The 24,250-nt window shown below is 44.4% G+C and overlaps 1 protein-coding gene across 1 annotated transcript in view; it reads left to right on the forward strand.

The window, feature by feature from the left end:
* Nucleotides 1-18,402: 18,402 nt before the first annotated feature.
* COL12A1 (collagen type XII alpha 1 chain) overlaps nt 18,403-24,250 on the forward strand; it is a 100,554-nt gene continuing 94,706 nt past the window's right edge. The window contains exon 1 of the mRNA XM_059835443.1: nt 18,403-18,475. Within this exon, the coding sequence (XP_059691426.1) occupies nt 18,403-18,475 (73 nt within the window). The remainder of the gene's footprint in view (nt 18,476-24,250) is intronic.

Genomic DNA, 24,250 nt, shown 5'->3' on the forward strand with positions numbered 1-24,250 from the left:
TGTTGTGGTGGTCTGGACTGTATCATGTCTTCTACATCAGAGTGCTTTTTACTTCCAGTAAATGTACATGGATTTGATCAATAAGCAGATCTTAGAATTGTGAGCATCTTTTCTTTGTACATGGTTTATGTCAGTACTTTGAAGGTGAGTTAAATGCCCTGAATCCTTATGAGAAGGTGATACCTTGTCTTTATTATAGGAATTTCATCTTCTTGCTTTAGTGGAACAAATGAATCTTATAATAAATTATTAGGATTAGATTAAACCTGTGTAGAAATGAATGTTGAGAACTTAATTATGCTTTATCTTTGCTGTCAGCTGCTGAAAGTTGACATGGTTTAATGGGCATGATGGTGTTAGTTGATGTTTGGACTTGATGATCTTACAGGTCTTTTCCAACCTTAGTGATTCTGTGTAATACATCTAGAAATAGAGGAATCTGATTCCTGATCATCATCCAAAGGCGACAGTTTTTACTGTGTAGAGGTGATAACACTGGCCTCTGCAGCTTCGGGGGCTTAGAAGTAGTCTCAGGTTTTTTTTTCAGTGGCTTTTCTCTGCTACAGTTTAATGGAACATTATATTTCCCGAAAAGAATGAAGATTTCTAAGCATGCAAATGTGATTAGTAAGTTGATTGTGTATTTATCTTGCTGCCCATGATATCAACAGATACATGTCAGTCATGATTAAGACTTGGTAATCTTCCAACATTGTCTCATGTTTCAGATGAGCAAAGCCAGCTTGTTCCCAGTTACTAGGGTAAGTAAAGCAATTGGCTCTTTAGCATAAAACAAGAAAAAAAAGTTTATTAGAGAATTTGAGGGTGTTGTAGAGCAAGTAGTAAAGTGGAGGAGGGGCACAATAAGTGTTAATACTAACTGTATTAGTGCAGTACTACAATTTCTCTGCTGATTGAAAAGGTTTACAGTGACTGTTAACTAGACAGATACTTTGGCAGTCGACTGCTAATTTGATCTAGGCTAAACAGGACACTATTGAGCCAGAAAAACTGAAAATAGTGAAGGTAGTGCTTATAAAAGCTTCAAATTGTTACTAATAATTTTTGTCAGTTTTTAATGCTCTTTTGGAAGAATTTCTCCAGAGCTCTCTGTAACGTCGAGGATAGGCTTAGAGAGACTGCCTTCTCTCTCTATGAGTTGTACTCCTCTGTAGTTTGAGAATAGGACTGCCCCATGTCCGTAAGATAGGAGCAGATCTAGTTCATAAGTACACACCAGGTTAAGTGGGTTAGGTTTCAAACAGTTGTAGGACAATTTGGGTGGGGAGGGACCTCTGAAGATCAATTGGTCCAATCTTCTGTTTAGAGCAGTGCCACTTCAGAGCTACACTGGGTTGCCCAGGGCCTTGAACAGTCGCATGGGGAGTATCTCCAAGGACAGAGATTCTACAGCCTCTGTGCAACCTGTGCCTGGGTTTCACTGTCCTTTCTCTGAAGAGTGTCTTTCCTTTTCTGGGATACAGGAATACATGTGTTTAAAGGATGGTTGTAAGCATTCCTGTAACACAGCGCTAAAGGAAGCCACAATTGCACTTCACTACTTCTACCTAGATGACCACGAATTTTACAAACTTAAAAAGGAAAGGAGGTATCTTTCCATATTTTATGTTAAGACCTCACAGAAAATGAGGCAAAAGCTGTAGCCATGCCTGAGTTCTAGGTTGCTGCTACTCCTTCATGTCGAGGTGTCAGTAGCTGCTGCTTCTAAATCTCAGTCAACACTATGGTTTCTGGGACAGCTGTCAGCTCTGCTTCAGTGTAATTTCTATTGGGTCACTCCAAGCTCTGGCAGCAATTTGAACTTTGTGCCTTAGCAATAACATGGTTGAGGAGTGCTCACCTGCTCTGTTTCACCAGCAGAACTGTGTGACAGCCCTCTGCATATGTAGAGGAACAGCAAATGGCTGATAAAGCTAAAGGTTTGATCATGATCCTTTCTGAAGTCCTCATCTTTCAGTGGCTGATGTATTTATCAGCTTGCTATGACACTCAACCACAAATGCAACTGGAGATCCATCATTGTTGGGGGTGGTGGTGGGTTGGGTGTGAGTGTGTGAAAATTTGATTGTGGTTTAGAGTTGGGCAGGGATACCCGGTAATTACTACTAGCTGCTAGCGTGTATTTAGGAACAATCCTTATATCTGAAGTAGCTAGGGCTGTCAGTGAGAATGCCTGCTCTATGAAAACTGCTTCTAGGAAGCATCCTTAAGTTGGTGAGTATGAGAATCACTTGTAAGCTACCCTGATAACCTCTCACTAGCTTGACTGCTGCACTTACTGGGGAAGAACGTCTCTGGGAACCACTAGTAGCTGTGCATCCCTAGTTAGGTTTTATGTTCCTGACACAATTTGTGCCTTTGTAGCCTTCCTGTCAAGTTGCTACTTGTGGGTTATTATGCTGAAAGTCTGGTGTTGACTCTGCAATAAATAGAGCTTCTAAAAAAATTTCCATCAAAATAATCCTTTTGTTTCTCTTCTCAAGGAAACAGTGGGTTTTCCAAAATGTGAAAATGAGCACAAAAATCTGGCTTCCCACTACAGTACTATTTTAAGCCTCTTGTGGATTAAGTTTGCTTAGAATTTTTCACTGCTATCCTGGAGAACCAGAGTATGCTTGTTAAATGAGGCAAACTGGAACAGAAGGACCCGTGTACTTGGAACTCTCTAGTAGAACCAAATATCTTAAAAAAAAAAAAAAAAAAAGAGTGAGGGAATACCCCTTGATGGTAGTCTCTCTGCATAGGTGGATTTGGCCAACTGCGTGACTAAAAGAGTAAGAACTGCCTCGATGGATGTCTCAGAAGAAGGCTTGGGAAATAGGGTACAGCTTATCTTGAGATGAACATTGATGCCTATAAGGAAGAGAAACCTCACAGCACAGTGAACTATACTTCACACCATGTGAAGGAATCGGTCTGCTATCTGCGACACTGCTAAGGCTGGTGCTGCTACCATGTGCCCAGGGTTACTACCAAGATGTGGACAAAGTGGTGGGCATCTGGAAGGCAGCAAAAGGAAAGATAAAAATTTTTAAAAAGCACACATCCTTTCCCACCCACAGGAATTATGAAGAATATTGAAAGAAGGACAATTGTTTAAATAGTCTAAATTATAAAAATCCTGTGATGAGCTAGGTGCTAAGTGTTTGTTTCTGTGTGCAACTGAAGCAGAACATGCAGCTGTTCTTGTTCTTGCCATCAACTGCATCTCAGAGTCCACTGTCACAGGAACAGCAGCTGCTTGTGAGCTGTGCTGCAGGCAGCAGCCCTGGTGGGAGGGCATGTGGGGTAAATGCAAGCTGGGAGAGTACTATGAAGTGATCGATATTTATAGACAGAGCCTTGAAATGTTCTTTAAATGAAGCTACTGACGACAAAAAATTGTTCTGGCAGAGGTGGGTCTAGTAACCTCAAAACGTGTCCCTGGAGTCTGCAGCTGGAGGCAGGCGGGAGAGCGGCTGACGTTCCTAGGGCTGCACTGTGCTGCTGCCGAGCGCTCACGGGGCGGCGTAGGCAAGCCATGGGTCTGCCAGCGCTTCTGGATTGTTTTCTGCTGCAGGAACAGTGGGAGGGTCCAAACAGGACCCATGGTCAGCTGCTCAGCACCATTGTCTGGGACCGCATTACAAAGCTAGCAGGGAAATCCCTATCCCCTGTTCAGTCTATATGTGTAATTTGCTGCAGGTATGTCCACATCACAAGTTGCCAGAAGGTGTAAACTAGGTGCTTATACTGCCTATACTGTCTTCCCCTAGGAAAATGCAAGAAGAGAGCTATGCATCTTCTCTAGGGCTAAAATTAATGGAAAGTGTTTGGAAGTATCTGAAGATCTTGCCTTCAACCTCCCTATGGGTATTTTATGAGCAGAAGAAAACAAAATAAGCAACATCTATTATGCCTTGCAAATGTGAAAAAAAGATAAATTTTAAAAAATAAAATGGTCAGTAATATGAAGTCATGGGCTGCTAGCAGTTAACACACTCAAATTGTGTGCTTTTCTTGTCTGATTCTATTACTGTAGTGCTTAATTACCTAACTCCAGAAAATACTGATTTAAGGATGGTATTTTACTGATGTACAATATTGCTACCTTACTGCGGTCCTACTTTTGGTTTGTGTTTAGGCAATGCACATGGTATCTTTCCCCAACAGAGATTTCATGTAAACTGTATTTTCTATTTCAGGTTCATGTAAACTTTAGTTTTCACTGTTATTAGAAATGGTAGCTATGATTTTTTTATATTTTGCTTTAAAGAATGGGAAAGCCTCGTGGATCTGAGGACATGGGAATGCTGTCCTGGCTTCCACAGAGCTCCATTGTTCTAAATGTCACCCCAAAAATATGGGGGACATTTTCTGCTAGATAGGCAATGAGTACTCCATCTCTTCCACTTCCCTTGCCACCCTAGTTCTCATTATTTAAGCTTTTAAACATAAGCTTAGTAGTGTGCCAGCTTTGGCAGAATGAAAAAAAATTGTTCATGCTGCTGTAAAAGAAATGACTATTCAAACAATAATCAGACAGATGAAACAGAAAAAAATTAAATCCTCAGTATTGCAGTTCTAGGTTACATGATCCTTTCTGAGACTCCAGACGTACAGACCGTGTTTTACTTTCTCCATTGGGAAGATGGCTCAGAACTGTCTACTCTTAGAACTGTGCCCTGGGCTACATTTTCTTGGCTGCTCAATATATGTATAGATCCAATTAGCCTGACGCACACAAAAATTTCCCCAATAAAAGTCTGAGGACTAATAATACACAATATCACAGCACTGGCTTCCTAAAAGACACCATGAAAAAACTTCAGAAACTCTCAGAAGTAAAAAGAAAATACCAGAGAGATCTCTAAGTGTGTGATCTTATCTGTACTTTTTTTTTTTCTTTTTCCAGATCCCGGAGTAAAAAGACCACTTTTCTAATGTTGCTCACCTTGGCTATCACTGCTTTGAACTCTCAGAAAGCACGATTAATTTTTTTTGGCATTTTTCACATTCAGCTCTCCTTCCTTATTCTCCCATTCTTTCCCAATTTTGTTACATATCAAAGAGCTGGAGGTTGACCTTCATAGCTGCTAGAGTGAATCAGACTTTCAAAGACAAAATCAATCTGATCAACCTGACTTGACCCTAAATAAGGTATTTAGGTGATGAGTAAGTCAGAACCAACATATCTTTTCATGTGCATGCTTGTGCAACTATTTTTTTAAAGAAGTTCCTTTTAATAATAACACCAACTTCTCTACTCTACTTGCCTGAGCCATTGCACTTATTTTTTCAGTACTCAGTCAATTCTGCTGTAAAAAGAATGGCGTGTCCAGAAACACAATCTGAGGAGAATCTCTTGGCTGTACTGTACTCTTTTTCTGAATACGAGTGTTCAAGTCTTCAAACTCAGTGGGCAGCGCATACTGTCTGTGAGATATGCTTTGGTCTTGTCTCAATAGTTCCTGAGATTTGCTCCTGTTATTCACAGGTTTTCTACTAGACTAACTGATTGCAGGCTTCCCTGAAACACTTGTAAAGCTAAAGCACACTCCTATCTATATTTTCAATAAGATATGTTCTTGCAAAAAAGGTAATTGGCCAAGATTCCTGTTTATAAATATTGTGACAAGCCAAATTCACTTGCAGAGGCTGGGCAGGTATTTGAGAGAAGGGCGTTATCCCACTGAGTCCCCAGTCAGGCAGTCCTGGTTTTAGCTCCTTGGGGAATACCAGTATCTGTATACAGTTCACTCGACTCACAAAATATTCACTCCTGTTGCATATAGCCTGCTACGTCCTAGAGAAAACTGCCAAAGAGCGATGAATTTGTCTTTACTAATGTTTTGCTTTCTTTGAGTTCCCAATCCACCAATCTGAGCTTTCTGAAAGGTAAGAATCTTTCCTCTCCTCTGTCAGATGCCATCTGGTGGGCATGGAAATTAACTGCAAAGGGATGGTCAGGTAAGATCCGGTAATATTTGAGCTCTACATACCCCAGAACATGGAAGGAGCTGCAACAGAAAGGACTACAGGAGGCTTGGAGGTTTAGAGTTACCTAAACTAAGGCTTCCTAAATAAAATTGTTTAAGTGTGAAATGAACAAGGTCACGACATTGCTTTAAAAGCATATTGCAGCATCAGTGCTCTCTTTCTTCTCTGAGCAACATACATTTGACTGCTAATGGAGGTGTAAAATAAGAGAGGAGTAGGGTGTCTTGTGATACGTAGTCCAATAAAATGGTATCCTTACCATTAGAGGTGTATCAAGGAATAACTCTCTTCTTGAGGCTGTCTGAGAAGTTCACCTAAAGATGCAGTTCCCTGTGATTTCACCAGGAGCAGGAGCAGGAGCAGGAGCAGCAGCAGGATGTTTTCCTTGAAAACAACAGTAAGGTGTCCAATTGAGACACTCTACATGTGCTAATCCAAAAGTGTTTCAGCTGCCACAAGGATCCAGAAACAACTTGAACTGACTCTCGATTTTTTGGGGGTTAAAAATTTTGTAGAGGAATTCTCAGAGCCAAAAGAGACTTATGTTTGTTTGTCTAGTTTTAACAAAATCTGAAACAGCAGCAAAAAAAAATAAATACTTGTAGATGGCTGTCTTTCATTTTCCACAGAACTTTTCCCTTTTAACCAAGAAAACTGGGCTGTGCAGGACCTGAAGGATGTGATCTGCCCATTAAGTTCTTACTCCTAAATTAAGATTCCTCTAAGAGTTTCTATGCAAATCTCCTGGTATAATTCTCATCAATGTGACCATAACATCATGCATAGATATTCAGAGATGCTTTTTGGAATAAAAGGGAGATGGGAGACTCAGTGCTGCTAGAGCTTGTCTCACCTGTTGAGACAGTTTTTTCCCAATAACAGTGAACAGCTGCTGTCCCTGCAGGGGTGCAAGGAGGAGCTTGTGATTCCATCAGGACCGTTAAGCTACAAATGTATTCTTTAGCTAATTGAGTTATATATGTTTGTTTAATATCAAAATGGTTCCACATTGTTTCATCTCAACACAAGTACTTACTCTGGATGACTAATGCCCTGGGACCTGAAGTTTATAATGGAAAGGCTGACACACACATGCAATCTTATCTATCATAACACTATGCAAAAGGGAATTATATAATTAAAACATTGTAATGATCTCTATTGGCCAGTAGGAAGTTACAAGTCCCAAAGGAGCCAGGCCAACTTTGTTATCAAGGTTTATTCAGTCATCTCTTAGGAGTAGTAGGGCACATTTTGCTAAATATAGTGTGGTGTGCTAATATGTGCTATGTGTGGAGCATTGCACTGGGACCACTGTGCCACAGAGCAGGAGCGCACTGCACCGGGAGGTTAGTACACCTTCTTCCTTTGGCTGAGATTTTCAGAAAATGAGTGCCTAAACTTAGATTTACATAAATAGCCTGATTTTTTAGAAGAGCAATACCAAGAAATTCTCTTCTATTTAAATCATAAAATAGAAAAAAATCTTACAACAGCAACAAGAGAAAAGATTTTATTATTTCTGGAAATAGTACTCAAATGTGTGGCTAGATTTCTGGGAAAAGAAGAGGTGAATGACAACTTTTGGTTAATTAATTATGGAGTGTAAATGCAGTTTCTGAAAGGAAGTCACAAAACTTGGGACTGGTGCAGGAGAGACATCAATTGTATGGCTAGGCGGTAAAAGTTGTATATGATGTATTTCACAGAGTTAGGCAGGAACCTCTGTCACAATCTTTACCTCTCTGTTTGGGTGTGAGATCCAAAAGCAGATGGATAGAGACTGGAAATCACTACCATCTTTTGATCAACATCAGGCACATTTGCTGGTCTCATTCTGGTCCCCAGTAAATAGGTACTTACATGAGCAGACTACAAAGCTTGGCACCAGCAGAGGACTTGGCTGGCAAAAACACCAGGGATGAGAAGTAAAAGTGCTCAATCCAGCTGCCTAAACTTAGGTGTCGAGCCATTTCAGGCTATATTTGAGGCATTTGTGTGGGACTGGCAAATACAACAGTGCGTTGTGCCTGCAGAAGACTCACAGGCTCATGGTACAGCAGCTGGGGCCTTGGCAGGATAGGATGTCTGTGGCACCCAAAACAGCACTGGGGGCTCGTCTCTCCTTCCTCAGTGGTCTAGCACAGTTTGAGATGTGCCAGCGTACATGGGTCCTGGACTGTAGCTGGCAGCTCCACAAGAGGTTTCAGATGCTGCAGGGCACTCAAATGGCTCTAGAGCCCAATGTGAAAGCAGCTGAACCAAGCCCCGTGGACGGTGGTCGGCCAAACTGCTCAGGCACCGCCAAGTTCATTAACTAGATCTTCATTAGCCATTGCAGAAGTTTAGATGCTGGGCTCACATGCAAGCACCTAAATGTATTTTAACCCAGAGCCAAATGCCGCCTGAGGTGACCATGCAGGACAGAACAATGGGTGCAGCCAATGTTTTCAAGCAGCAAAGCTGCAACAGTGGGGCATCTGTCAAGGAGCGCAACCCCTGTCTGCCTTCTCTGGAGGTTAGAGAAGCAGATTCTGTAGTTTTTATTAGAAAATAAGGTCCCAAGAGCTGCTGCTGTTCTTAACTGGAGAAGATGATCATGATGTGGTAAAGCCCCATGTTGTGATGTGCCTTAAGCAGCACATCACCTAAATACATTTCAAAGAGCACTGGGCAGAGGGTAAAGAAGCAACTGGTCAGATTATCAGCTGAACATTTACACTCTAGAAAATGGAATAACAAAGGATGGAGAGAAGCTGGGTGGTGTTTCAGAGTGTAATTTGTGCTTTAAAAAGTATTTGTTTAGAAGTCCTAAGCAGATGATTTTTTTTTAAATACTTTTTTTTTTGGTAAAACAAATAAGAGACACTGGAGCTAGTAGCAAACACATTTCTCCTGAGAAGAATACATTATAACAGAAATCACACCAATGCCAAAACCAAGACATGTTCAATAAACTGGGGTGGCTAAAAACTAACAGAGTAGTGAGGCCAGCTGGAAAGCACCCAAGAGAGCGGGGGAAAGGGCATATGAGAGGAGACGTTTTAACAGCTTCCTGTGAAGCCTCTCTGCAGACTGTAGAGGTGTTGATACACAAGAGAGACACTGAACTCCAACAGGTGAAAAAGGCTGCCAGCAAAGGGTGAGTAGGAGCTTTCAAGTAATCTTTAAAAGTAGAAACAAAAACCAATAGTTTTCTGTTTACACAACAGAGTGCTTCTGATACTGAAGCACAGGGCAACATCTATTTATAATCCAAATAAATCTTATGTTTTGGTATTTGGAGCTGTCAGCATTCAACATATTGGGAAGCAGCAGCCACGAGGCTGCATTAAGAAATGCCTATTTAAATCTGCATTGTTTTGCTCCGTGTACTTTCCCCTTTAGTCACTAGCCAATTATGACTCGTGCAAAAGAAACAAATTTCTTTTTTTAAAGTTAGTTCATGTGGCATTCATAAATGTCCTGACAGGTTATACCTAGGCAGTGCCTTTAATGCCTCAGAGTTAAGCTCTTGCCTGACTCTTTTTTCCACAAAACCCTCAAAATTTCCGTGTGCCCATCAACACCTGTGATAGGTGACATGGAGATTAGAGCCCCATAGGTCTCATGGAAATACATATAACCGGGACTATCCAGCTCCTTGGGCCTGGTGTATTCCCTGGCCGTGTCCTGGCCCAAGTTTTGCCTCTTGTGCCCACTCTTCTTTTGGAGAGGAAAGAGCTCTAGTGAATGCCACAACCTGCCTGTAGGGATACCAAGGCACTGAGATTGGAAAGGTGGAGGCGGGGAGGTGATGACCATGGGGTCCATCTGCCTTAAAGTCTAGAAATGGTCAAAAATTGCATTACTTTTAACTACAGACGTACTGTAACAGCAAAAGGTTTTTTAGCAAGACTGGTGAGGTCTGTACCTCTGGCAGTCACATGCAGGAAGGAATCTCCAGTCCTGGTTCTTTGCTATCAGGCTGAGTTTGCAGAGATGCCAGTTAAGCAAACAATTAATTTTTCATATTAAACTGAGACTATTTTTGTGGAATCATCCAAAGACACAGGCTTCTCTGGTGTAGGGTTTCTTTTTTTTCCTACATAATTTTTCCTTTCACTTCAGAGTAGACTTTTACTCTGTCGAACCAACTTGTTTCTGACTGCTGTGCTCATAGCCCAACTATGGACAACATGCGGCTCACCTAAAACAAGTTATTATCTATTGTCAGCCACTAGGAAACAGCTCCCCAAAGTGTGCTGTTAGTACTAAGTACGGTATGGAGGATTTCTCTTTGAGGTCCTAGTGTACTTTAAATAATGGGGAATGAACTAAATGGCCTGTCAGGATCTTTTCCAGCCTCATATACTATGATTCTGTGCATTTTTATCAGATTTGCTTGTTAGAGTGTTTAAGCTTTTGAATGTCTGTCCTGCTGAACTGACAGGAAGTTTGGGGCTGACCTTTGCATCCTCTAAACCTTCTGGAAAGGTGTGTATTGGGAGAGAGTGCTGCAGCAGCTGAGTATTCCCCCTTGGCAGCTTCCCTCCAACCTGCTCCTCAGGCATGGGAATCGCAGCATCCCTTCTGTACTTCATGCCTTTTTTCCTGTTGGGGAGAGAAGGACAGCATCAGTGGTTGGACTAATGACAAGGTATTTGGTCTTAAAATTCCCACAATGTAATTAATTAGTCCACTATCCGCAGCAATGTGGTCCAGTCACTCATTAGCGAAAGCAGCTTGAACATTCAACACCTTTGAATACATTGTCCATTCAGGTACGAGCTTATCTTCTCCATAAGCCTACCTACTACCTACACAGACCCTGCTGTCACAATATATATTGATATTTTTTGATATAGAAGTACTAAGAAGAATTAGAAAAATGTTCCTATGCAGAGCTTGACATTGCACCATTTCAGGCTTTGTTGTGGATTAATATTGTGTGTTTCTTTGTAGGGAACGATTACATTGAAAGAGTTGAAGCGTTACCAATTGCAGGGGAATCCATGGCTATTAATCTTTTGTCATAGGCTGAATCCAATTAGACACTCAAAGAACACTGTATTATAATGTTCTGCAAGTAGCAGCTAGTGGCTAGTGATTTTGAAAAGTGTTTTGATTTTTATAATGATGCGTTGCCTCAGTGGAACATCATTCTTTCACCGGGAACCCCTCAGCCATGTGGAGAAGAGGAATGCTTAGACCTGCATCCACAAGTCTTTGTGGCTAGTCCATTGCTGTGACAGGAATGGTTATGTTAAGACATAATGTGATACCTGACAAATACGTAGGGTCACCGTCCTCAGTTATTCTTTTCTTGCCCTCTTTAATCAGGCAAGATTGGTAGTGGCTTCATTGGAGAATGCTTCCTAAATAGATCAGGATTCTGTTGTAAAATAATGAACCAGCTCCTTTGAAACAAAGCAACTTAATTTAGGAATGTTTTAATATAAAGCGCATTTGTGTATATATATGGAAGGGACTCTAAGATTGTTGCACCTAATTTTTTCCAATTTTAGTATTAAAGATCTGATATTTTTAAAAAATGACTGCTACAAATTAACTGACTTTTATAAGACTCCCAAATCACATTAGAAGGCCAGTTCCGTTCTATTTATACCTCTGCTTTTGAATGATTTATTTACTTTTCCAGTTCTACTTATTTGGAACCACAATAATTTCTTACTTTCAGAGCATTACATGATGGGAAAAATCAGTTAGAGATATTAAAGAAATAAATAGTTACTAAGGAAAACATACCTGGTGAGGTAGATAATTATTTCATGGCTGTAACACTCTCCAGGGACGCTGCTTCCATAGTTGTTCCGCTAAATGAGTAGATTTTAGATAGAACCAGTCCTCTCTGAACACTGCTAATGCAAGAAGCCATTCCTCATTATGAGAGGTCAGACTAGCACTGCTCTCTGAATACCAGCTCTGAAATGAAATTATCTGAATAAATAAACACCAGACTGAGTTCTTCTCATGCCATCGACTGGAAATCTCTTAGAGAAGGCAGGGCCTGGAGGAAGCAGCTTGCTGTATTTTGTCCTTCTGCATTTTGTGGATGGAGATAAAATACTGTGCAACACTAGCTTTATGACTGATTTAATAGGGAATAAAAAATACACTGGAAAGATTGTCCTTTGTGCTGTAAAGAACAAATGGGCCTCCTAAATGACTGTAGTAAGCCAATGTCTAATTTAGATAGTGATAGATGCAGTGATAGACCAACCAGCAAAGTAGTTCCCAGGTAGATGTAGGTAAGTCACTGGTAGCAGCGCGGTTTTGCCTGTATAACAACATTTAATGCTGAATCTATCCATTGTTTAGCGTTCAAAGAACTGACACTTTTTTTGATTCTTCCTCTGTGTAAAGCATATACACATATATAGACACATATGAATAAGGCATTTACCACATTCATATGTAAAGCAGATGCAACTAACTGTCAGAAAGCCAGAGGGGCCAAATCTAGTGTGATATCCACATGGAAAATGACATTCAAGGTTTACAGTGCTGCAATGCAGAACGTCCTGTTTTATTCTACCCTGGCAATGCAGCCTGAGGAAACAAAAAAAAGGTGCCAGAAGAACAAAGTACTTTGGACTACTCTAGACCCAAAACCAGTTCAAAATTTCTAAGAAATTCCTGGTTACCTGCAACATTACCATCACATACCTACCCCAGAAGTGGACAACATTATTAAAAGCATAAATTTGAATTCAAATCTTGATTTTTGTATTTAAATTTGTCACTGTTTCAATTTATTCAGCTTAGATAGCAAAGAAAACTTCAGAGCTGGAGTGCATGGTCTTAATGTGTTTAACACTTGTCTAAGAAACAAGCACACAGGAGAGTGTTAGTAAATGTTTATGCATTTCAGAAATGCCTTCTGCATCACATATTATGTACTCAGACTATGAATGTACATAGCAACAGAGCTGATTAAAAACAACCCATTTAATTACTGTGATGTATGGAAGCACAACTTGAAATGCAATTCTTTGGTGTATTTTACATGTAAAAGATCTTAGGAGGAACATGGTCAGAATGGTTAGAACAAAGAGTTAAAGATAAGAATGAAATCCTACTGCCCTTGGAGTCAATGAATTATTTGCTCCTGCCAACTCTGAGTCTTATTTCATGCCAAGAAATTAAGCAAAGCTGATCAGCTGAGAAGAATGGGAGATAGTCCCCTCAGCAGCACCTAAGTCTGCAAGGGAGAGTCTATGAGATTCTTGCACCCACTGGTTTCAAAGTCTCCCCACTCACGTAAATCCAGTTGTAGAATTAGTACAAAATTATTAACATAAAATCTCAGCTATCCTATGATGAAAAAATCCACGGTAAATTGTAAAAAATACCATCTCAGTGTAGAAGTAATAAAAAGTACCTCATTTGCACCAATTCACTTCCTATGGAAGGATATTTCATTATAATCACTGATATCCATTCTTCTGAAACTGCTGTTCACACCACGTTTATACTGGCGTTCTTGGCTTGTTCACTCAGGAAATTAAATTAAAATTTTGAAAAGTATTATTTCTTAGAAATATTGCTTTTACATATCAGATCTGGATAGGAAGAAATTAAATTCCTCGTGCCAAAATGCCAAAAGGGAAAATCCAACTCAACAGCTGGGCAAGGGGGTTAACAGGTCAAGAGTATTTGAAAGTTTATCAGCAGAGGAGATGTTGCTTTTGGAAAGTGCATTTTATCAATACCAGACAGCTGAAGCTGTGGCGTGTCCCTAAGAGTAGCTGACTCACTTCCAAAGTGTCTGGAAATGTCAGCGCATGTCTTCTGGTTATCACTGTCTTTTCAGCGTTTGGGTTCTCATGCAGATAAGTGGGCTATTACAGACACGAAGACAACCCGATTCAGCTCAGGAGAGACAAGTCCTTCCGTTGACATGTCCTTGATCTCCCAAATCCTGCGGAAAAGTGCCCAGGAGCCGTCCGCCGAAAAACTATTAATCTCCACTATCAGGCACTTCCACCCTGGCTGGAACTCGTCCCGATCGCACTGAAATTCACGTCTGTGCAAAAAGCTGACATGGGGCCAGGATGCCCCCGAAATATTACAGATCTCTCCGAACGGGGCGGGGGGGGTGGTCCTAAACTCCCCACTGAGGGTTCGCCCCCGTCTCTCCCGCTCCCCAGCCTTTTGTTTTCCTTTTGGTCTCCCCACGTTGTAAGTTGTTTTCTGACAGCAGTGGCCCCGGGGCGCCCTGCGGAAGCCTTCGCGGGGGGACGGTCGGTGGCCTCTGCCCCGCTCCGCGCCCGCCCTTTCCCGTTGCCGCCGCCAGGGGGCGCCCCCGCACCGCGAATGGCCCCGTCCGGCGCGGCGCGGGCGCGGTGCTGCGGCGCGGGGGGACGGAGGCGAGCGCGGCCGCGGCTGTGAGACACCCGCAGCTTTTCTCTCACTCCCTGTTTGTCCCCGCTCCTCGCCGATCTCTGTTCCCTTTCCGCCTTCCGAGTTTGCGGACCCGCTCCGCGGGGACGGTGACATCCCGTATTTTAGCCCGAAGGAGCCTCTTCCGAGAGCGTTACCGGGGCTGCCGTTCCCCACGGGTGCGGGAGCAGACCTCGCTGTGGCGCGGAGCCGGCGGCAGCCCCGGGAAGCTCCGCCTGGGCCCGGCCGGGGACTACCTGCTCCCCCGGGCCAGGGAAGGGCCCTTGTGCCCCGCCGAGTCACCCTCTGGCACGGCGCGCTGGGACGCGCCGGGTGCCTCAGGCAGGCTCCCGGGAGCACGAGAGGGGAGACCCTCGCGGAGCCTCTCAACCAGCGGGCTGCCCGATTTTGGAAGGTGCAGTTTCTTTTGAAGGCACCCGGTTTCAAACAGGGGCCGCGGGTTTGCCCTCAGGGTCTGAGGGAGGAGGCGGCGGCCACGCGCCCCATCCCCTCTGCCCGCGGGGCCCCGCTGCAGGCGGCACCGGCGGCTCTTTGTGCTCGAAGGAAAACACCCATGTGGCGAGGGAGGTGGTTTAATATATGTAGGCTACTTAGGGTGGGGGCCAGACACACCTGGATTGTGTTAAAATGACTATATTCTCTTTGCCGCCGAGGCTCCCGGCCGCGGCACCCCTCTGCAAGGTTGTCCGGGGGACCAGCGCCGGCCCCGGGAGGGCGAGCGGGACCTCAACGCGGGGGGGGGGGGGGGGCAGGGACTGCGTGGAAAGCCCCGCGCGGGGACACCCTCTGCGCCGTCGTCCCTCGAAGCCGTGCCTGAGACTCAGTTTTTCCACTGCCCTCCCGTGTCCCCCCGTTTGGGAAGCCGAGGGGAGGGAGGGGAGCGCCGGCCGGGCCCCTGCCCCCGGGCGCGCTGCCGCGGCGGCCGCCCGCCTCATGCCGCAGGAATGCGCGGAGGTATGCGCCAGTTTCCAGAAGTGGATCCCCTTCCTTGCTGGAGCAGAGCAGCGCATATATCACCCGGTGGCAGCAGTCCACCTTCCCTGCAGTTTCGTAACCGCTTACGAGGGTAAATTGAGAGTTGGGAACAGCCCTCTATTAAGTAGCAGATTGAGAAGAGGCTCTTCCCACTTGGAGAAGGCAAGTCTTCCCAGACGGACCCCTCGCACCGGGAGCTACAGTAATCGAGGCGCCTCCTCTGCGCTCAGCTATTGCCGCTGCTTCTGCTCCTCCTTCGCCGCCGCTGCTACTTGCTGCTCCCTCCACAAGGTGCCCCCGGAGCTTCATCCTTTCTCCTCCTCCCTTTATCCAGGTCCGACGGCTGCGGCTGCTGCTGCAGGCACCGCCGGAGCCACCGCCGGAGGAGCTGCCTCGTCACCGACCCCGGCACCCTGCAGCCGCCCCTGAAGGTCTGTGCCCGCGCAGGAGCGGGGACCCCCTGCCCTCCCCTCGGCCGCCCCCCGTTGCCTGTCCGTGCGCACCACGCACTTCTGATGCGCTTTAGGCTGAGATTAGCAGCGCGGGGCTGAAGGCTGACACAGGAAGGGGGAGAGCGTGTGTGTGCCTGTGTCTCCGCGGGCGCGTGTTGGGCATGTCAGAGCCGGCTTGCAGGCGTGAGGCCGAAAGGGCGGAGGAGCGGCGCAGAGCAGAGCGCCCCGAGGGGCTGCTGGCTGTCAGGCCCCGGGGAAGGCACGGGGGAGCCCGGCGGGCGGCCGGGTGCCCGGGCAGAAATGCAGGGGGAGGCGGCGGTGGCGGTGTCCCGGCCGCGGTGGCTCTCCCCGGCCGGAGGCTCCAGCGGAGCCCGGTGTCAGCGTCCAGCGCGCCCCCGGGCACGCTACCGCTGCGGCTTTGGCAGGAGCTCTCGCTTCCCCCCCTTGGGTGTGCAGCTGCCGGTGATGCTTCTCCTGTTTCCATTTTTTTTATGCCTTTGATAGATAGCGGGTTTTTCCTCGGTTTTTTTTTCGTTCAGGTTATTTTTTCTTCTTGAAAGTGGCAAATGTCGTGCACTGCGCGGTTTGGAAATGCTTTGGCTAAGCTTTTGTGAGGTTGAATTAGTGTGACATTGGACTGGCACTGGTGAAAGGACTCTTTTTTAAAGTGGTCTCTAAAGATCAACCAGAAAACCTGTAGTCCTGACACAAAGTCTGTTTGTGTCCCTGCTGAGCCAGGGATAGGACCTTTCCTCCGCTACCTCCAGGCTTTCTTTCACACACCTAAGTTTGAGAGAAGGAAACAAAATGTTTCTAGATGGGCAAATGAATGCTTTAGCTGAGACGTTTTGTTTCATAAAATAAAAATATGTATCAGGAATGATAGGCCTGCAGCAGTCGTGAACTCCTAGATGCCTCTGTGAGACGATTAATTTCTGTTGCTCTTGAAAAAGATCAAAAGATGGCACTCTAAGCCCACACAAGATTTCTGGGACGAAAGTCCATTTACACGTAGTTTAGGCGATCCTTAAACTCAGGGACAGCTGTTTCCCACAGAGCAGTGATATGATTTTGGAGCTTTCAGGACAATTTAGTGCTAACCTTGGTCTTCCTTGTGTTAGTGTCAGGGAGTCGTTACGGTCAATGTTACTCTTCTGTTTACCTGCTGGAGGTATCATTGGACTGAAACCATTGCCTAGTTTTCCTTTTAGCTCTTGGTATTTTTATGTGCAGTAAAGGCACTTGGCTAAGGCAAGTATATACAGCTGCCCGGCAGAAGCCTGTTAATTCAGAGTCAGAAACTGGGAAATTCCTGGATCTCCATAGCATCTACCCACTAAATGTGCCTGGCTGGTTAGTTCTCTAGATGGCAGAAGAATATTATTTTCCCCTGCAGCTGTTTCTGCGGACTAACGATTTACGTATTTTTCTTTTGTTTTGCTCTTGGCACCTTCCGGATAAAATCTGTTGCCTAATTGCTTTTGGAATTCTCTTTCCTCCAGCCTAATTATGCTATATGATGCATTTATGACTTTAGTCAAAAAAATTACCCCTCCCCTACTTCCTGAGCTAGAACCCCCCAAACTTTAGAAACACTTACATGCATATATGATGAGGACGGTTCGTATTTGCCTTTACTTGGACAAGGAAATAATTTGGAAGTTTTGCTGGAATAATTGGGAGTAATTTGATGTGACCTAGAGCATATAGTTATGAAGGTATAGCTGCTTGCAATTAGGAACTACTAACTTGGCCTAATCCCACCTATTTAGCTAGACAACCTGCAGTGATGGCGAGACTTTCGCCTGCCTGCTTTTTATAGTGTATTTTAAATCTGTTTTCTCTCAGGACGTGTAAATGAATTATCAGATGTTGAAACATCATGGCTAGACAGACGTGTCAGGTTTCAGTTGTGTGTTACACACACTTCTGTATAATCTATTTCAGACCCTCAAGAAATGAAGAATAGCACATTCGTAGGCAGAACCATTCAAAAAAAGTTTTATTACAGTTTCCAAACTGCCTTGAGACCACTAAAACACAGCTAACTAAGTGCTTCAACAGTTATGAAAAAGGAGCCGCATAAAATCCCCAGCTGAAAGAGACATTTAGTTGATCCAAGGCAGGAATGACCTCTGAATTAGCTATCATCAGACTCGGCGATGAAGTCATGGAGCTCCCTCCTGGCTCCTGCCCATGTGGAGGCACGGATCTTCACCGCGCTTCCCTGATCAAATTAACCCCAACTAGGTTAAAGCTGCATGTGATTGCCATGATTGGAAAGGGTTCAGCAACAAAAGGCGCATTATTGCGAGACGAGACTCTCCAGTTAGTCATGCAGATCTGTCATCATCTTGGATGGTTTTCAAGTCTAGAGGTTTCAACCTGATCCCGTGGGTGGGGGCTAGGGATAAGGGAACAAAGTAAAATCCACGGTTCGTCTTTTTATGTTTCATGAATACACCCACGCAATCCTCTAATCCACGCGTATCATTTCCTTCTCCTTTTTCCCTCCCCCCCCCCCATCACTGCAGATTCATTCATGTTGTTGTGATCTGAAAGGGCAGAAATGAAGACAGCGCTGTGCTCGGCAGTCGCTGCTCTGTGTGCAGCCGCCCTCCTCTCCTCCATCGAGGCTGAAGGTAACCTTCCCCTCCCTGCCACCTTGCCCCCAGTGCCCCACTGACCAGCAAACCACCCAATCAGCCTTGAGCTACCGTCTCTCTCCCTCTCCACTTTTGAGTGTAACTACTTCGCCTTCTCTCTTTCTCTCCTTCAGAGAAATGCCTCTCCTTCCTTGCCCAGCTCCTTCTGTGCTCTGTTTCCCGGCTAGTCAGCCGGACCGTAGCTCCCTCTCTCTGTCTCTCTGGTGTGCTGTCCACACCGCCCCGCAGATAGGACGCGGGCCAGCCGGCACGGCCACCCGGGCGCAGCACCCCGAGGAGCCCGCTGCCACTGCCACCGCTGGCGTGCAGCCTGGCACGGTGGGGGCCTGCGGCGCTGCCCCGCTGACCGACCAAGAACGGCTGGGCTCTGTGCTGTAGAGTCTCGTTTAGTTATGTTGAGAGAGAAAACGAAAAACCCACCACCCGACAACCCGCAGCTTTGAAATAAAATGCTCCAACAGAGTCTGGCTCTCTGCGCCTGTGTGTTTTGTCCGTGCCAGACCCCTCGCCTCCGCCCCGCCGGCCTGCCGGCTCACTGGCCTCCCCTGCTCGGCGGGGCAACCCCCGGCTGAGCGCTGGGGTGGCTGGACCCTCTCTCGGGGATGCTTCAGTCTCCACGTCGGGTCTGACCTGGGGGACACCCCCGGGGAGATGCTGCCGCCTCCATGACATACGTCCTGGGCCCCGCTGAAGGGTAGCTGGGCCTAGGCCAGGTCTTGCTGTGGTGGCCGGTGCCCCAAGGCTTTGGCATGCATGTGGCGCCGTCACCCCCAAAGAGGCCTTTCTTCTCCTCCTCCTCCTCACAGGGCCCTGGCCCAGTCTCTCTGGAGGTTGAGGTCCCTGTCAGCCCATGGTGGTGTCCTGCCTCCAGCTGCAGGCACAAAGACCTGGGGAGACCCATCGTGGCCACCACACTTGCCACAGTGTGGCTCAAAATGGCCTGGCCCTGACATGTTTGCCTCCTTGGTGGTTCAACAGCAAGTGTGGGGACAACCTCCCCTGTCGCCCTCTGTGTGAGCTGCGTGGCTTTGGTCGTAGTAACAGTACTTCTGTCAGCGGTGGCTGCCAGGGGAAATAGAGATGCTGAACGTCCTGTGCTGAAATGACTTGATCTGACCTCTGGGACCTGGCTCCATTGTAGGGTGAACTGAACTGCTGGGTGTGAACTCCCCTGGAATTACTGGGTAAAAAACAGAAGCCAGCATCTGATAACTCAGTTTTTTTCCCTTCCTTCTCTTTCCGTATTGAACTGAAACAAATTCCCTGATCGTGGCCTGCGCAAGCTCCTGTGTCACCTTGGCTGATGGCTACTAAAAGCACAGGGTGTCAGAGATGCCTCTGAGGCGTTTGCCACCCCAGCAGCAGTGCTTGCTTGGGGCACACAGATGTAAGGCAGACGGGCTTTCTGGCAAAGGATGACATTTCTGCCAGTAGTACAACATCTGATCACCCTAGGAGAGTATCAGCCTGCTGCCTCCCTCTTGTGCTGCGTTGTTGTTGGCTGAGGAACCGAAAAAGGTCATTTGAAGTCATTTCAGAGTTGTATTTGAAATGCATGACTGCCGTGCCAGAGAAAGCAGAGAAAGTGTACAGTTTTGATGGAGGAAGGGAGTGGATGTGTTTGCGCACTCTTCCCCATCTTAGGAGGGAGCTCAGTCAGAGCTGGAGTAATGTTGCTATTGTCCTGCACCACTGATTACATGTATGGAGTAGGTTATTTCAAATGTAAGCGAAGGTGTTTTATTTAGCTATAGTGTGGACTAAACCAGTCATAGCTTGAGTACTATTAATGAAAGCTACAAAAATGTATTTGGAGAAGCATGCAGTTACTTTATAACAGCAAAACTAGATGCGTTGCCAGAGAAGCTGGTCAAGCTTGTTTAGATCTCATGTTGAAGGATGCGCCACTGCTAAGCAAGAGTGGACAAAGCCTGATCTTGTGAGTTGCAGAGCGCTCCTGGACAGGACTTACATTACTCTGCATTCAGAAATGTGTATTAAATAAAATATGTAGTTTACAGTGATCAGGTTTCTACAAGAAACTTCTCCTAGCTCAGAGTTTTGAAGTAAGAGCAGAAAAGTGTCTTGAGTAGGAAGTGCAGTGAGAAATAGTGGTGCTGGAAATGGAGTGAGAAATAGTGGTGCTGAAACAGAAGTTCAAAGCTAGGAGTACTTTAGGACTTGCTCTGGTGGGAACTGCTTTTGTAGAGCTTTTTGCAGTGTGTTTTTTCTTTATACTATACTGGTCATCCTTCTGCACTGTTCTAATTTTGTACTTCCATTTTGCATCATCTTGTAAATTGCATGTTGGCTCTTATTTACTTTCGTTCTGGTATCATTACGACTTAAATCCTGTCTGCTGAACTGACTTTCTCCTGTGGACTTTTGTCCTTTTGTCTATTTTTCCTACTTTCACATCACATTGTGGCAAAGCTCTCTCCCCACCAGTCAGTCCTGTCTCTTTTTTTTTTTTTTGTTCCTTTGGCTTTCCATGTGGTGTTCACAAGAGACGCAGGTTGAATTTTCTTTCCCTGAGGTGTGGGTAGACACTTGGTGGGATGAAAAAGTGAGAGGAGGATAAGGGAGAAGGCCATTTGATGTGGTAAAGATTGTTGATATGGGGTGGGAAGATGGAGTGAAAGCAGAGGGAAGGAAAACCTTAGTTGTATTTTTCTGCCTTCCTTCAGCTTTCATTTTTCAGTCTCCCCTGGCAGTCGATCTGGTGTTTATCCGATACTGCTGTTCATAGATTCCTGAATCTTCCAGGATGAAACTGGTTCTTCATCAGCATCACAGCTGCTCTGCGAGTCCTTCGTGAGAGCTATGCTCTGTTGCTGTTGGCAAGGCAGTGAGCTGCAGTAATGGTATTAGAGCTTTTCTACAGAGATACAGCAGCACAGGGGTTTCTAGATGGATGATCACTGTAGCAGTAGAGGGGCTAAAACCAACATATAGTCTAAATGCATTCATGGCATTTTCACTGGGGAAGCTGTTTGTTTACCCTGGACAAGGAAGCAAATCTGTTTTCATGCTCAGCATTTTTGCTGTTTACATTTATAGTGAAATTCTTCTTGTTTTATTTTGTAATCCTTCTGATGTCTCTTTCTCAGCTTAAAATTCTTGTGCGTGGTGCTATATTTTATGCTCTGTTTAAATTGTTTTTTGCCATTTTAGTCCAGCACTGCAATACTCCAGTGCATTCCTTGTGCGTCCTCATGTCAAGATTTCTTTCTGTCACAGTATTTTTTCCATCTGTGATCACAAAGAGCCAGGGGGAAATATATGTCCTTTCACTAGATAAGAATTTTTTTCCTTATTTTAGTCATAATTAAGCCAAGTAGATTAGTATGTAAATAACCTGTTAGATATAATCTCAAGGTAATGCTGTGATGATGTCATGGCTTGTGTAGTGTGTCACATTTCCTAATACAGAGGGATTTTCAAAGGCACAGGAGAGGAATGAGGAAATCATTAGTTCCGTGTGACCTCACCAAGCATGTGAAGGTGCTGACTTTTCAATGTCTCAGGAACTGGTTCAGACCCAGAAAAGTCTGTTTTCTAGGCTGGAGGCAGGGAAGGAGGGCATCACTGAGCCAAGCATAGGACCTTTGTGTAGTGCAGAAAAAGGTTTGTCAGGTGAAAAATCTGTCTCCAGGACATGCAATACAGTAAGTAACAAAAAAACTGCAGCACAGCAGTTACAGAGGATTAGCAAGTTTCTCGGTTAATAAAGTTTGTGTTGAGTATATTAATTTTCATTGACTGAATGGTTTAGAGATGATCCAGGATAGCTGAAACTTTTGAAGTTAACCATCTATTATTCACCTTTGGAACTGGTTGGTGGAACCATTATTTTATTACCTGTTGATGTCTGATTTCTATCTTTCGAGAAACCGGCTATTGATTTCCAAGTTCCTAAAGAACCATATAGGTTGATGTGTGAAATTGAAATTTGTATATACATGAAGATGACTATAACTCCCTGTTTTTCCTACTGCTAATTAGAAGGAAAGTGTACATGTGTGAGTATACATATACACATGCACATACATATATATGCACAAACACGTGTAAAATTGGGTAGTGATTCATGCATGCAGTGTGTGTATATATGTGCAGTTATGTTCAGTTACATACATCTTTATATGTATAGGTATATATATTTAAATGAATTTTTTTTCAAAATACACTTATAAGCTATATATCTTGTATTTTGAAGAAATTTAATATACATGTATAAAATAAAAAAAATGCAAACATACTGGTGGCAATGTTTCTGTGTTGTGACTGGCAATGAATATCTAACAAGGCTGAGAAGCTGCTCGTTACGACATTGCTAGGCTATAGCTCATTCTTCCTCCCATTCACATTGGCAACACTGACTTCAAAGGAGCTTGACTGGGGTCGTCATCTAGTTAGTTGTGTCAAATCCATGCCATATATGAAGAAAATAGTAGATGAATTTTGGCCTCTTCCAGCCTCAGCAGGGGTTATTTCAGTGAGAGCAAGGCTGGGCTGATTCTTCAGCTTCTGTGATCTGTATGTTATTTTGACATGGGCTAACATGTTATTTCACACACTTATGGTAGTTAGTCTTTTCCAGTGATGGAATTACAGATTTTGTTTCACATAGGGATTGTGGATGGCAGCTACTTCCAAGTTATATCACTTTTAAGTCTGGTTCTAGATTTAAATTGCTTGATCTTCTGATTATATTTTACTTCTGTCTTGTTAAGATATTCATTGGGATTCTTCAGCAGTCACATTGTGTTATCTATAAAAAGCTGTAGACTTTTGTATATTAGGTTCATATTATCTGTTAAGTAATACTAGTTAGTATAAGACATACATAGCATGAGAAAGATGCCTTGCTCTATTTTTTTTTTTGCTTCAGAAAATATACTGTTATTATACATGTATATAACACAAGGAATGGCAATGAATATATTATGTCTGATATCTTTTTTTTCTTTTGTGGTGCATAAGGTAGGATATCTGATCCAGGAAGTTGTCATAACATAGTTCTAAGAGTGGTGGAAATTAACACTGTATAAACATTATTGTCATACAGCAAGTTATTTTTTTACTACACCGGAAACCCGTAGGGGCGCCATACATTTCTGTGCATCAACAGTGGAATCACTGTATTAAGGCAATACTATAATGCCATCACATGTTACGATCATGATCCTGTACTTTGGCAAGTCAGTGAGGCATGGATTTTGATGGACACAGGGTCAGACTGATCAGCACTGTCACTACACTGTAAGCGTATGTGCAACTTCACTTACGCAAGTAGCCCAACATCAAGACTGCTTGCTTGAGTAAAGCTGCACTCACATGTAAGCCTTTGTAGAGTGGAGTTTTAAGGTTTGTTCCTGTAATGGGACAAACTCCCACCACAAGCAGGAATATTTTGTTCCTTGAAGTCTGATTCTGATTCCATACTGCAGATGTATTATTTTTCCACTGGTGAATTCCCTTCTGGAAGAAGAATTTTCAGAAGGTGGAGTAACAGTTGCCCTGTTTAATTATTGCAGTAAGGTTTTTATTGTCTAAATATTTTGCTGTACTTCAGACTGACTTACTGCTCTCTGTCATATGACCATGGTTTGGTCTTTGTCCTGCAGCCAGTTTCACACAGGTGAAATCAGACCCATGTGAAGGTCCATGGAGGTTTTTTAGGTTCTGTTTGAGTATCAAAAGCTCACAGGCCATCCAGAAGACATTTTGATGACATTGGATATAAAC

Source organism: Gavia stellata, chromosome 2 (assembly GCF_030936135.1).
Source record: "Gavia stellata isolate bGavSte3 chromosome 2, bGavSte3.hap2, whole genome shotgun sequence".
Lineage (NCBI taxonomy): Eukaryota > Metazoa > Chordata > Aves > Gaviiformes > Gaviidae > Gavia > Gavia stellata.